Genomic DNA, 15,431 nt, shown 5'->3' with positions numbered 1-15,431 from the left:
CTTCTGGTAGAACTGTCTTCACTTGACTGCCGTGGCACTAAAAAGGGTCTCCTTGCAGAGATATGAAAGGGAATAAATACCTTGCTCCCTGGTAAAGACAGGAGAACTTTTTAGCTATAGGGATATCTTTTAATTTATATTTAGGAGAGTTTCCTTAAACAACTCTTTCAGAACAGCTTCTGAGAAGGAGGACGTGATCATGGCAGATGAAATGACCTCCCCTTGTCAGAATTAATGGAGTTCAGTTTGGAGCTGTGTGATCCCAAATGCCTATTGAAATTGAAATTAAAATCCAAAGCCTCAAGGCACCCATTAGTTCTCATCACAGAGCCAGCCCTTGGTTCCCCTGTGCTGTGATTATGAACATCATTGTCAGCTTGGACAGTTTGTGCTTTCTGCAGGGTTTTACCTTGACCCAGAGTGTTTAGCATCCACAGAAGGTGGTGTCTGTTCTTCCTTCCAGTTTCAGAAAGAAGCTGCTTTTCTCCCAGTTGTTTGCCTGAGCCTGCTCCAGCTCTCCAGCCTGGTGGCTCTCACACAAATGTTGGCACAAGCAGCAGCAGATTTTCTTCTCTGAGAAGCAGCATCTTCAAACTGGAATGAATCCCTTGATGGTCACATGTTGGATTTGGGGACTCCAAGTCAGAATGGCTCATTAGTTGCCATAGTTACAGACCAATTTTAGATTCTATTTCTTGCTGACATTTAGTTGCAGGGAGGAATGACAGCACTGGATGTTACCTCAGTATTTAAATTCTATATGGCTTGTATCAAAATTGACTCCACATGGAGTGTGTCAGGGCTGTGAGTGAACAATGTGAAACCAGCATGGACTGACAGGCTTTGCTTCAGGACTTGATGCTTTGGAGGATCAGGAGAACTCTTCAGCTGAGCATTATTTCTACAGAAAACATAAAATAACTACTTGAATCAAACAGTGATAAGATTTTGTAAGATAATGGCATGTTTTTTTCTTGAATAACATTTATTGTTATATTAATAGGAAGTTTTCTTTCTAAAAGTTAATGAGTTCTACATTCATTTACTTTAGGTAATTAAAAAGACCCTAAACACTTTTTAAAAGTGCCTAGTTATGTATGTTAGAGGACTGTAATATGGATGAATCAGCCAACAGAGGTAATGGCAGTTTCTGAGATGGGTTTGTGAGAGAATGTGGAAGAGAAGAACAGGATATTAACAGTTTTGCCCATCATTTATCAGGCCAAACATCATTCAGGGAGAAGCAAAAAGCTGAACCCACTCAGACCTAGAGAGCTAAAGCAGCCCACAGTGCAACCTTTCCTTTCAGCAGCTCCTCACTAAATGGAGCCAATGAAATTGATGTAGGTTGTTTTTCAACCTTTAAGTGCTTGATCTTGCAGTCTTCCCATTAACACCTTTGGAAGAGTGTGAGTGTTTGTTTCTTTTTTTAGGGAAAACCAAAAGTTTTGATTTGTTATCAGTTCTTAATGAAGCATATGACTCCCCAACTTGTGGGGAACTTGTGAAGTTGAGTTAAGAACTTGTGTAGTTGAGCTCAGGTTTATACTTAAACCTCATCACCACAGGTGGAGATGTACAAGAAGCATTCCCCAAGCGTCAAACTTCTTTGTGTAAGAAACCTTCCCCAGCTGGACCAATTTCTCATTTTCCAATCATTTGGACAATGTCTTTGAAAACAGTACTTTTCAGAAGTCATTCAGTCAAGGGCCTCACTCCTTTTTAAAATACCAGTCTCTAAGACTATAATTTCTTTTGTCAAGGCAAGAGCTGTCTACAGGAGCAAAGTAGCAGGGAAAAAAAAAAATCATCTGTGTTATTGGTTTAGCTAAAATCAAAGGGATTTTTGGATGTAACTCAGCCTAGCTATGATACATTGCCTCCTTTATTCTACAGAAGCGTGAGCCACTAGTTTTCACTCTGTCTGATGTGGCAGCTCAGCATCAGAGTCTGTTTTTCTGAATTTCTGAGCAGTTGTCTATGGTGATTCAAAATAAAGGGAAATATGGCAACAGCAACGTTGTCTGGTGGCATCTTGGACACAGAGTTAGCTGGGGGAGCTGGTGGATCCTAACAGACACCCAGCACCCTTCTTCTGCCTTTTTTGTGCTGAGTGAAATACAAATCAGAATGGAAAGGACTGCTTCCAGAGGGTCATGGCCAACTGGGATCTCTGGAGGTAAGGTCCAATCAGAAAGCAGCAGCTGTGCAGATTTGGAGTGAGATGATTCCTCTTCATGATGCCTGTGTCTTGGAAAGGCTGAGAAATCAGAGTGCTGGGAAGAATTTGTGGTGTGGAGAAAGGAGTCTACTCTTTTCATCCTCCATTCCCTCATCCTGAAGCATTATTTTCATTTGCCCCCAGATGGGTGTTAATTTGGGATTTCATCTGCCTCTTCACCTCCTCACAGCAAACTCCTAGGCTTTTTGGAGTAACTTACTACATTTAACTGGAGGGGGGTAAAAATCCCAAAGAACAAACAAAATCCACCTGTTCAGCTGCAATCCTGTGTGTTGGCACAAGTTGCTATTGAACCTCCCAGAAGCTTTACACATTGATTCCCTTTTCTCCCAAGATTTCAGCTTGTGTGACACAGACTAATTATTCCCCTTAGTGTTTCTATTTCTTCTACTGCCCTTGTTTTTGTTGTTTATTTGCTTTAAATAGTGAGAGCACTGTGACCCTGCTAGCATCCTGCTCATGACTGTGAATTTTTTTTTTCTTCAGACTTAGTCAATAGAATTTCTTTTTTTTTTTTTTTTTTTTTTTTTTTTGACCCTTTTTGGTTGCTGTTTTCATGGCAAGAAAATACTGCATGCTGTTTCTAAGGTGCCTGTTACAGCAGATCTCTGAGGGATCTGGGATCTGCACTTGGTCACACAGTTAAATATTTCTTCATTCACGATTCACGTTTGCCTCCCCCTCTAGATGACTTTGGCTCTGCCACTAATGGAGTCTGACAGGAGTTTTCATCCAAGCAGCAGTGTAAAGAGCATGTAGATGCTCATGCTATCAGACCCAGTGGCAGTCTGGATGGCTGGGATTTTTCACTTACATGTCAGCACTGAAGAAGACAAATGCACAGTTTTATTGTGCAAACAGAAAACTATTTTTGCAAAGGTTTTTAAAACTCCTGCAGCACCATTTCCTTGAAGAAGCTACTGTTGTAGGCTCTCATGTCTTCCCTGTCTTTGTGTGTTCATCATCCTTGTCAGTTAAATAATTTTCTTTTAATTAGTGAATGTACCTGCTTATTACAGAAGTGTCAGCCAAGAAAAGGGGCTGGTGGATTCACTGGAAGCATTATGAAATTTATGGTCTTTTTTTTGAAAGCCTTTGATGTTTAGAAAGATGAGGCAGATGTGGTTGGAGAAGAAGACATAACCAGAGAGAAAGAGAGATCCCTGCTTATAAGAACAGGAAGCCTTCACAAGAAGGGAACCAAACAAGCAGCTAAGGGACAAATACTCACCCTGTGTACACAGTTTCATTGGAAACCTGCAAATACCACTTTGGAGATCTCCAATGACCTGGTCAGGTGGCTCCTGCTTCAGGATCCCAGGCAAAGCCAGGACTGCAACACTTGAGGCACATCACCAAGCATTTAGCAGAATTTACACCCAAGGAAATACTGTCCAGGAGGAATCATGAGCTGCTTCCATTAGTCTGTAAGCTGCCTGCTTCTGAAAATACAATATTTGTGCTGTTTGTGGGAGGTTTAGCATTGCAGAGTGTTTCAGAGCTGGGTGTAGTTGTGGAAGGGTGTGTGTGTACACAAATGTGTTTTCTATTACACGGCAATATCTTACAGACAGGTATTTCTGTCCAGACAGGTTCAGATGCTAATGTGGGGAAAGTTATATTTTACTTATAGGCCTATAAACTCCTTCAGAAACAGATTTTTTTTATTGTTTAAAGCATCTCTTTGTATCTTTCTGGAGATAGTCATCTTACCAATGGAATAACTTGGATGATGTAGAAAAAAGTATATATTTTTTTCTTTATATAGAGATTTTCTCTAATATGAAAATTAGTTCCTCATTATTAAATCATATTCAGGTGTCAGGGTTTCTGTTTGAAATACTGATACCTGGGCTTTTTCCTAAGGAGCTTTTTTAAATAGGTGACAGTGCTTGCTCTTTATCAAACTGCAGGTATAAATGTACTCTAGGTATGCTTACAATGTTTGCCCTCCCTTCATCTAAAATAAATCTTCATAAATATTTCATTAAGTGATGTAAGAAAAGTCAGAGCATGTCCACCTTCTTGCAGGTGAATCCCAAGTTGTGGCTTTATGTGTTTTTCTCTATTGATGTCATTCTTTTTCTGAGGGCTTCCAAAATCTTTCTGAGCAGGACAGCACAAATCTTTGTTTCAGGTGTTTGGCTGGAAGGTTACCTGATTCACAGGAAATTTAAATGTCCTTAATTTTTTTTTTTTTAAGTGCAAGTATTTCAATCCTTTTTTTGCTTCATTCTGGCTTATTTTGATGAGGGAGAGGGGAAGAAAGACAAGGTAGAGGGAAAGAGAGAGGAGATACGGAATCTTCCGTGGCCTCATTGAAATCTTTGGCTGACAAAAGCATCACTTTTTTTTTTAAACTCTAAATAATTACCTAGATAAAACCAGACTACTTTACCTGCCTAATTGTTTTTTAACTGCTCAGAGCTGCAGTCCCAGAGCCCCTTTTCCATGGGACCAGCTGGTCACGAGTGGGCAGCACCACCTGCTGGCATTGCTGGCTGGAATAGCTCAGAGCTGCCTGGAAATGGGAGCACAGCATCCCTGAGGCAGACCTCGTGTTCTGGTGGCTGCAGAGGTGTGGAGACAGAACTTCAGGGATGCTGCTGCTCCTCAGGTGTCACTGTGACATTGTCTGAAATATCCCTTTGCCAGGATTTCTTCTCCCGGGAAGATGAGAAGCCTAAGCTCCTCCATGTTTTTGCTGCTCTGGAATGTGGACTGGAGATTGGCCATTAATTAAAAACAATTCACATGTTTGGATAGACAGTCACAGCCAGCTGTGTTGGACTCTGAGGAGTCCATCATGAGCTTTCATTATCATTGTTTTCTAGCCTTCTGATGTATCCTTTCTCTTTCTTTAGTATAGTTTTAGTGTAGCATTCTTTAATATAATATAATGTCATGAAATAATAAATCAGTCTTCTGAGGGCATGGGGTCAAATTCTCCTCTCTCACCTTGTCCTGGGGAGCTCACAAGGCCACACTCAGGGACCCAGTGCCACCCTGCTCTTCACTGCACCTGGCACTCGACCTGCATCAATGATTGCTCTGGGTAGATCATCATGTGCTGCAGCCACAGAAAGATTAGAAAGAGTAATTCCATCTCAGTGGATCATGTGGCATGAGATAGTTGGCACGAGGTATTTCAGAGGTGGGAAAGTGCTGTTAAGTAGTGATTAAGTTGTGGTTTGCCCTTTTCTGCCACTGGGCTTCTGAGTCTCTGTGCTCACACAGTGGAGGCAGGAGTAGAACTCCACAATAGTGATGGAATGCATCTGTTTGGAAACAGAAATGTAAAAGATCACTTTTAAACCATGTTGCCAGCTATAACAAGTAAAGGTGATTATTGTGAGTGACTATAAAGAATGTGTGGGCAGTTTCCTGAAGTTTCCCATGCTGGCTAGTTACTCACCCATGGATGGACTGACCCAGGGCAGGGATACACAGCAAAAACAAACACTCCAGGATTTCTCCAACATTTCTCTGGACTTCCTTTGGGTTGTTTTTCAAAGCTTGGAGGTTGTTATGGTTCAGTCATGTCATAAATGGTTGCTGTAAATTCTCTTGGGAGGAGATGGATAGGAGCAAAGGATGAATTTCCTAGTGCTTGCTACAGTTCCCTGCCCTGTTATAGCAGTGTGCCAGTGGCTGCAGATCACAGGCTCTCTTTATCATCTTCCAGTGGAAAAGGGGCAGTGGGGAATAAAACCTACTTTTACACTATAAATGAACAAATGCTAAGGTGGGATGGAATAAAACTCCAGTTTCTAGCCCCATTTGGCTCTCATTTCTATGCTGGTAGCACTGCAGTAGGTGCAGGAGTTGTGCTTACCTTTGAGAGGGCTGATACTGAGAGTACTCCCCATCAGAATTAGCTGTTATCTGTGGTTTCTGATTCTTTTCACCCTTAATTTTCCTTTCCTTTAATGAGTCCTAGAGGAATTATCTTTCATTAAGAAAAACTCTTGGTTTCTGCTCCTGAAATCAGGTCTGAGAGGACACCCCCTGCATCTGCAGGTAGCTGAGCTCTCTGTGGCTACCAGGTTTCAAAATGCCCCCAGGGAAGAGCACCCATGCTTACAGTGAGTATAAAGACATGCCTTTGTACTCACTGGAATGTGAAACATGTGGTCAGTGCCAGGAGAGGACCCCCTAATTCCCTGCTTCTGCTGCTGTGGTGTCCTGGTGGTCCCTGGCAGTCTGGGGCACTGTCACTGAGCTGGGCTTGTGAGCTGCTCATTCCACTGAGCACACACACCTGGAGGGCTTGAGCAACCCCAGGGCACACACATCTGGGGACAGAGCACACACATCTGGGGTGTTTGAGCAGCCCCAGGGACAGGGCACACACATCTGGGGTGTTTGAGTAACCCTAGGGACAGAGCACACACATCTGGGGTGCTTGAGCAACCCCAACAGGGACAGGGCACACACATCTGGGGTGTTTGAGTAACCCCAGGGACAGGGCACACACATCTGGGGTGCTTGAGCAACCCCAACAGGGACAGGGCACACACATCTGGGGTGTTTGAGGACCCCCAGGAGGGACAGGGCCACTCAACACCCACTGAAGCCTCAATGTTTGGACACTTGTGTGGTGCTGCAGGGATAGTATTTAATGACACAGTGATTTAACCCATCCATTGCTCAAAAGCTCAAGTGGTGCCAAGTGCAGTCACACTGAGCACAGACAGAGATAATGAGCTTACTCAGTGGGTTCATGTTTTATGTTACTGCTGTCAAATATTTTCTTACCAAAATCATTGGCTGTCTAAACTGCTGAGTTTATACAAGTCCATTGTAATTTGTGCAGTGATTAAATATTAAACTAGAGTTTATTTTCAGAGGAAATAAATTTAGAGCAGACCACTTTGTTCTTTAGCAGAGGATCTCTGCTGCTGTCAGCTAGGAGATGGAGCAAGCATTCTTCCCTCTAATAGCATAATTATTCAAAAATGTTTGCAAGGATCTCTTTGTAGAATTTATGCTTATGCTTTACTGTCATTCTTTTATTTCAAAATGTGGGTAAGATTTTTGAGATTCAACAGCTGACAAAGTGATGCAGGTTTGCAAAGAAAATTTGGAGGAGAAAGAGCCCAATTGCATGTGGGAGATTTATTTATTTATATGGAAATCTAAAGATACTTTGCCATGCCATTTAATTTTAAAGATTTACAGAAACCTTCTTCTGGTTCTTAAGAAATTGTAAAGTTTAACTTCACAGAGACCTGAGGTACTGCTTACAAAGCAAAAAATTAGCATAAGATTAGATACCATCAGTTTCTTAAGCATTTTTAACACACAGCAGAAAATGCTTTTATTTTAATAAGTGGTGTTTTTAGCATTAATAAGTTTTGAAAAAGAAACCTGTTTATTTTAGCATATTTTGAGTATGCTCTTGCAGTATGACAGAAAAAAAGCTGCAGTCTTGGGTTTGATCAGGTGTAGCTACAGATGCCTTGGCACGTGGGCACCTGTGTGTGTGTTTCCATGTGAAACCTAGAAAAACATCTACCTTATCTTTCACTGTCATTTTCATACCATTTCCTGTGTCCTTCTTCTCCTTTTTCCCATCTTATTAGCATGGACTGGAACCTTCTTTGGGGAAGGGACAGACAATCCTTTGAATCCATAATATTTCCTGTGCTCTAATGGGATGTTTTTCCCTGGTGTAAAGGTCTCCCAGGCCTGCACCTCGAGTGCACTGAGCACATCATTAATCCAAAGCGTGTGCTTGCTGAATTTCCCCTCGAGCAGGCCGCAGAAATGTCTGTGTCTTTGTGCTGAGTGAGTTTGATGTGCTCTAGTGGCCGTGAGTGATGAAGAGGAAGGAGGGATTCTCTTTGACAATGTGGCCAAATCTGCTGTGGACCCCTTCGACACCTCCTCGGGCTCAGTGCAGCTCATCGCCATCAAACCTGTGGCCCTCCCTGCTGTCCACGCTGCTTCAGAGAGGAGCCAGGAGTCTGCCATCACCAATGGGGAGGTAAGGACTGCCTGAGAAGTGTCTCCAGGTGTTTACTTGGCTACAGCCACAAGTGGAAGGATCTTAAGCCTATTAAAGCTGAGGGCTGCTAGGAGCTTGTCACCTTTATGCTACATAAAGTTCCATTAGCACTGTGGGTGCACAGACCTGAGAATTTAAGATCTGCTCTTTCACAATGCACCTGTGAGTGCCTGCGACCTTGGAAGAGGTGATTTTCTATATTCCTACCCTCCCAGTGTCCCTCTCTCCTATTTGAAAAAAAATAATTAATGAAGGCAGCAGATTAACATCTTTTCCTATGTGAATTCTGTAGCTGGTTATGAAAATGTGTATAGATCATCTGGGTGCCAGGCTGATCTTTCTGTACTGAGCACTATAGCTCAATCAGAGTGAGAAAGGGGGCAGTGGGACCCTGGCCTTGCTCTGTACTCCAGCCTCTTCCCTGCACAGAGGGTAGGTACACTTGTTTTGAAGGAAAAAAATGGGATGGCACGAATGTCTGCTCCAGATGCTGGCCAAAAAGCATGCTTTGACTGCAATACTTATTTTATACTCATATTTTGATGTAGATTTAATCAAGACTAGTCCATTTACAAAGGACTGAGGCTTTCATGAAGTTGTTGAACATGATGGGAACAAGCCACAGAGGTGCCTTGTTTACAAACTCGCATTGCAACAGTCATTTAAACAGCTAAAAACAGTTTAAAAGCAGCAGGGAGGGCTGCTGCCAGCAACACTGTAAAAGACAGAGGTCCCATGTGGGCCTGGATTATTGCAGCCTGTTGTGCTCCATTTCATACTGGCATTTTAAGTCCTGATGTGCCATGTAGCTTCCAAACTTGGAGACAGGCTTATTTAGCATTCAACATCTCTTTTCTGTAAGGCAGCAGGATGACACTGCTGGTGCTGTGTGCACCCTTACACACACACTTCCTGTAGTTTGAGGAGATTGTGGAATTTGACTATGGAAGATGAAGTACATCCCTGATTTCCAGGTAACTTGCAGTTTGAAGCCGGAGGGAAGTTTTTTCAGTACTTTAGAGAAACCATGGGACTAAGCTGTATCAGGATGGAGCAAACACCCATTTTTTAAAGGTTCCTCTCTGACAGGAGTGTCACAGACATGTTTTATGAAAAATCTTTTCTTTAAGATTTTTTTTCTCTTGAGAAGCTGAGAAGCCTCAAGAACAAAATGTAAACAATAATTATCTGCTGTTGTGGAATGCAACAAGTGGATCTGTGATTGGTTTGTGTCAGTGGTTTCTAATTAATGGCCAATCACAGTCCAGCTGTCCGGACTGTCTTGGTCAGTCACAAGCCTTTGTTATCATTCCTTTTCTATTCTTAGCTAGCCTTCTAATAAAATCCTTTCTTCTATTCTATTAGTATAGTTTTAATATAATATGTATAATAAAATAACAAATCAAGCCTTCTGAAGCATAGAGTCAACATTGTCGTCTCTTCCCTCATCCTAAGACCCCTGTGAACACCACCGCACAGGAGCCCGTCAGAAAGCGTATAAACAAAATAGACATTTGATGACATTTCACTGGACTCCTTCCTCAGCCATCAGTGGTGACTTATTTCAGGTTTTGTGCAGTCAAGGGGGGATGTCTCTGTACGCCAGCAGAGTTTTCATGCTGTGCCCTGAAGCACATGCAGCGCTGGGTCATGGCGGTTGGCTGACACCACTCGTGTTTTTCCTCAGTGGGTGTCTCTGAGTCACTGTTGTAATGGTACACAGTTTTTTTAGGCTAAAATTATTTAACCATCTGCCAAGGCATAAAAATGCAGCGGCTCTGTTCACTTGCAGTTCCTCGCTGCTTGCAGATGGCACGGTGTGCTACAGAGGGATGACACACGCGGCGCATCAAACACGCGCTGACGAGATCCTTTGGAGGTAGCCAGCCCACCAGCAGCCCTGAAACATCTTCTTGCCTTTTAGGTGAACAAGGCTTTGAAGCAGAAGTCTGATATAGAGCACTACCGCAACAAGCTGCGCCTGAAAGCCAAGAGGAAAGGGTACTATGATTTCCCACAGGTTGATAGCAGCAAGGCACTGACAGACAGAAAAAGGATGTATGAGAAAAACCAGAAAGAACTTGACCATATTTTGGATCCAGATGCAGATGTCTCATCTCCATTTGCTGAGCCTAAGAACAGGTGAGACTTTTTATTTGCAGTTCTTCATCTGGGAAGAGAGTTGATGTCCTGGGAGTCAGGGGGGGCCATTTTAATGAGCCAGGTGTTTGTTGTATCTGGTCACTGCCCCTTCTGCTTTATGAAGAAAATTCATACAGCCCATGGAAAACGTGTTCTCTGGTAAAACTGCAGTGTGGATAAAAACAAACAAATGGAAAGAGAAAAAATAAGGGAAGGGACTGTTGCAAGTTCTTGTGAGTCATTCTCAAAGGTAAACAGAAAAAGTGGTAGTAATGTTATTGGTGATACTCAGAGCAGACTTTAGGCAGGAAGTTAGCATTGATTCTTTTTCAAAATACAGTGGTGTTACTATTTTGTCACTATTTTAATCTGAATATAACTATTGCAGAGGGCATGAGATAGCAGAACCAGTGCATTGTCCCTGTAAGTCCTGCAGTGATAGTATCTGTGTGCCTGTTATTGGTGATCTTCCTGTGCCTTTAACAGAGAAATTCATAATTTGCTCATCTGTCACGTGAAGCTGGCATGATGCATAACATTGCCAATGTTTGATTAACACTTCACTGTCTCCTGAGGATGGCATAGCAGTAGCATTCAAAACCCCATTTTAGAAATGAGGAGGGAGAGCAGGTGCTGATTGTGCCTGAGCTGTGGGTGGGTGCTCTGTTGCTGGTGCTCTCTGAAACACAAACTGGCATGTTGGAAAGAGGAGATCACACCAGTCCTACCCCAGGAATGGCACAGTGTGCAGATTCCTCTTCCTTGGAAGCTCTGGAGGATGAGGGATGGTAAGAGAATGTGTTTGCCATTACACCTTACACAGGAGGGCTCTGGTTCTTACTGTAATTAGGGACTAACATCAGTTGATCCATGAGAGAAAAAGGGATACTGAAGCACCTTTCCCCTGGAAATGGCCCTCACGCCTGCAGGTGCAATCTTGCATCCCATCTCCTGGAAAGCTCAGACCAGAATTTTCCTATGAGCATGAGTGGACTGCAATCAGAGTATTGCTGGTGACACAGGCACTGCACACAGTGCAGCTGCAGCAATTACCGTCTGGGCACAGGCATGAAAAAGACTGTAATGGGAATTACAAGAGCACTGTTGCCTCAGATTATGGGCAAAAGTTGAGATCAGATGTGTTTCTGTAGGTCTAGAGTTCAGTGGCTGAGGGATACTGCCCTGGAAGAGCTGTTTGCCAGGGCTGCAGAGGTCGCCGAGGAGAAAAGACTGACTCAGCTGTATGTTATGTTGGATGTCCTGGGGCACCATTTCCTTGTGGAGTTTTCCAATTTATTGTACACAGAGAAGGTAAAAAATGGAGCCTGTCCTTACATGAGAGCCCTGCTCTGCACACTCTGTGTCCAGGAGGTACAGACAGAGCACTGGGAACTTGTGTTGAGGAATGCATTTAGTCCAAAGTCCCTCAACACATTGGTGTGGCTGTGACACATTAATTTGGATGCTTATTATGTGTCACATGGCTCACAGGAAGTGTTTAAAGTTTTAAACTCAAGCTTTAACACAGCCACGTGCCTTTTGTTAAACACACTGATGTTTGTTCACGTGCCAGTGTGTGGGAGGATCCCATACATTTTTTCCTGTGTGTTGTGTAAATTTGCCACAGTCTATTTCAGCCAGGGATCCCTGGAATGACAGAAACTGCTGGGAGGCAGGTAAACCCCTGTGGAGGAATGATTCCAGCTGCACCATGAAAGGCTGGCTGCTGGACTTGTTAAATATATGACCTGTATCCCCACATGAGGAGAGAGAATTGCTTCCGATGCATTTCTGTGAAGACACAGAACCCTTAATGAACTTTACAGATGCTGCAGTGTTTACAAACAAACCAGTTCTGAATTCTGTGCTGAAATTTCCTCACTGGAACTAAATTTGGTATGAAAATTATTGCCCTTAGTTTTCTAAGATGGCTAAAATATTACACTGCTGAAGGAAAACCTTGAAAAATACAACAAGGTAGTGTGAGGTTTGGTTATTGATAAATGAATCAATACAATTGCATTTCTGTAATGAGATAAAATTGCTTTAAAAGCAATCTGGGTAAGCATATTTTCTGTTTTTTATATAGTCCTCTAACTTAAGTTGCATTGTTACAGTACTTCTAAAACATATCAGAAAATAGGGATGCAGTTGATTACTTAAGGTTACCTTAATATTTTGAATTAATTTAAAATTGTATTTAAAAGTTATTTACAAAGCATTGCTGCTAAATGATTTGTTTTTTTTTTCCAGAGCAGAGCTTTGTGCTCTAGGTACCTTTCAGTCATCAGTACCATAATCCCCATGTTTTAAAACATTCCAGCTGTGTTCCCAGAAGGCACTTCCTAACCCATTTGATGCCAGTTGTTCCTGTTCATACCTCCTTTCTCATTAGTAAAACTCTCTTAAATGAGGTAATTGGCAATCTCAAGGTAATTTTTAAGAGCCTAATGATGAGATGCACTATTCTCGGGTTTTCTTTAATAGTTTGCAATCAGGTCAAGAATCTGCACGTTTCACAGATCTGAATATTTGAATTCCTTATAAAATATATCACAATTGCCTCAACTAAGTATTTATGGACCTATTGTAAAACATATGAAATTTTGGAGACCTTTGATGTAAGAAGATGGAGGTTGTCAGATCTGGTTACCCTGTGCATAACCCTGTTTTCTGTTAATACCAACGATATAGTCAGAGAAAGACTATATAGCAAGAAAGAATTTACTCAATATTATTTTTCTAGGAGAAACTTATTCCAAAAGCTCTGCTTGCCTTCTGCTTTGGAAGTGCATTTGGGACTTTGAAACACAAGCATGGTGATTTGTGATCAAAGGTCACACAGAAGTTTTGCAAAGTTGTCTTAGAACTAAGTACATGCCTGAGTAATTTATTTAATCAGAAGCGTGAAATTGGGTTTTTTTGTCCTACCTTTTATCCTGTCTGATCATGTAAATGTCCTACTTTCTGGATTTCTGCAAACCAGTTTCTGCTGCTCTTATCTGTCAAGGCAAAAAGTGCTGTTAACAAGATCTGAAATAACTGAAGAATTATTTATCAGTGAATTAATTTGGACTGTCTTGTCTGTTCATTTCATTGATGGTTCTTGAGATGTTAAACCATGGAGTGACTTGAAAATGTGACTTCAGACATAATAGTGCAACTTGTCTTACTTCACTATGAGCACTGGCAGGTCCTCTGTGTGAAATAAGCAGCACAGAGATGTTAGATGACCTGATCTAATTTTAATATTCTGAATGGAGTAATTGCACAAGGCAGAAAAATAGCATCGCTAGGCAAAGATAACTTTGTATCAGGCTCTAGCAGTGTAATTGCTGTGTTAATAAATGAAGCTGGCATGCCATGATTTCATCTGTTGCTGATCTACTTCAGAAGCAGTGCTCCTCTGGACTGTGCAACAAAATGAGTAATGACCAGACAAAGCATGAGAACAACTCACAAACTCTGCTGGTGTAGAAGTAGCCTTCCTAAAAGATGCAGCTTGATGAAGCATAAAGTTCATGTAGCACCATTTGGCAAACCCTCCTACAGATATGTACAGATATGCTTTGTATTTCACAGAGGGATGCTGCATTTGTTTTTGTATAACCAGCAACAAGAGCAGAAATTGTTTTGCTGGAGAGATTACCAGGTATTTTGGATATTCAGTTTTATTCTGCCTTTCTATTGCATTTCCTTCCCCTTGGCTTGGAGCACCCAGCAGTGGAAGCTCAGTGCCCAGGGATGAGCAGCACTTTGTCCCAGTGAAGCAGCTGAATGCCAGGAAGGACAGCTCTCAGAGAAAGCTGTGGCCAGTTACCAAACTGGCTATTTAAAACCAGCATCTTGCAACAGTTTCCTCCCACTGCTGCATCTCTTCCCTGTGCTGGGGGTTTGTTTCATTGGAGCTTTTTCCTGCTTCTCTCTCAGCGCTCAGGATCAGCAACCAAAATCTCTGCTCCCCATCTGTGTGTGTGGGAGAGCCTGTTATTTTTTAATATGTTTTTAAAAATTAGTTTGAATCATATCAGCTGAACTTAAAAGGGTCCTGATATCTTCTTGGGACATATTTCATCTGGCAAGCTCCCACATACAATGTCCATGCCTTTTACGTAACTTTTATTTTCCTTAAACTGTAACAAGAAATTAATCATCTCTTAATAAGGTTACAGATTTCTAGCACTTCATGTATGTAGAAAGAATATCCTGTAACAAAGTGGCGTTTTTATGAACGTCATAATTTTAGAATAAAGGTGAGTATTGGCAATTACTGTCTGTCATTATTTTTTCTTTCTCATTTTACCATTTTCTTGTTTCATGTTTTCTAGGCAGCCCCTGAAGAACTCAGTGTACAGAAGCAGGCAGTCCCTGAACAGTCCCAGCCCAGGGGAAACGGAGATGGATCTGCTGGTGACTCGAGAAAGGCCGAGGCGTGGCATCCGTAACAGTGGATATGATGTAAGTTTGTTGGGTATAGGCACAGAAATCTGCTCAGCAAAGCCTTAACTTGCTCCAGGCAACAATTGATAAGCCACAAGACAGATTGCCATGAGATATTTAGTGCTACAGGAGTTTATGTGCACTCAGCATCCTGAAGAAAGCTCAGACTCTTTCATGTACTTTATCATTCTACATCATTTTACAGTCTGAAATGCAAAGAAAACCTTTGCCCAAACCCCATTATTTGCCAAAGTATTAAATCTTGAATTTAGATAGTTCTTCTAAGTGTGTGGCTACTTGACAGTGAGCTTTCTTCATTGCAATTAAAATCCTCTGTTCTGAAGAACAGCATGGAGCTGCTCTCTTGGTTCAGAAGAATAAACAGAGGATGAACTTAGGAGTTCATCCTAAGAACTAAGTCCCAATGGCAGTGTTTTTGGAAATCCCCTGGGGACAGGGATTGTCCTCTTGCTCCCATCAGAACTGGGGGAGTTTTGTGTAGGTAAATGTCAAACCCAGCTAGAGGTGATGCTGCTTTGTGGTCCAAGGAGCTCATGCAGGCAGCACAAGGCAGAGGAGTTGTCTTGTGCAGTCTGA

General features: G+C 42.1%; 1 protein-coding gene across 1 annotated transcript in view; it reads left to right on the top strand.

Annotated features, from left to right (window-relative positions):
• The window catches only part of KIAA1549L (KIAA1549 like), a 133,759-nt gene that overhangs the window by 89,977 nt on the left and 28,351 nt on the right, over positions 1-15,431 (top strand). The window contains exons 14-16 of the mRNA XM_058026707.1: positions 8,053-8,231; positions 10,177-10,394; positions 14,723-14,852. Coding sequence (XP_057882690.1) covers positions 8,053-8,231; positions 10,177-10,394; positions 14,723-14,852 — 527 coding nt within the window. The remainder of the gene's footprint in view (positions 1-8,052; positions 8,232-10,176; positions 10,395-14,722; positions 14,853-15,431) is intronic.

Source organism: Melospiza georgiana, chromosome 6, assembly GCF_028018845.1.
Source record: "Melospiza georgiana isolate bMelGeo1 chromosome 6, bMelGeo1.pri, whole genome shotgun sequence".
Classification (NCBI taxonomy): Eukaryota; Metazoa; Chordata; class Aves; order Passeriformes; family Passerellidae; genus Melospiza; species Melospiza georgiana.
Note: the sequence above shows the minus strand (reverse complement) of the source record. Positions and strands in the feature narration are given on the sequence as shown.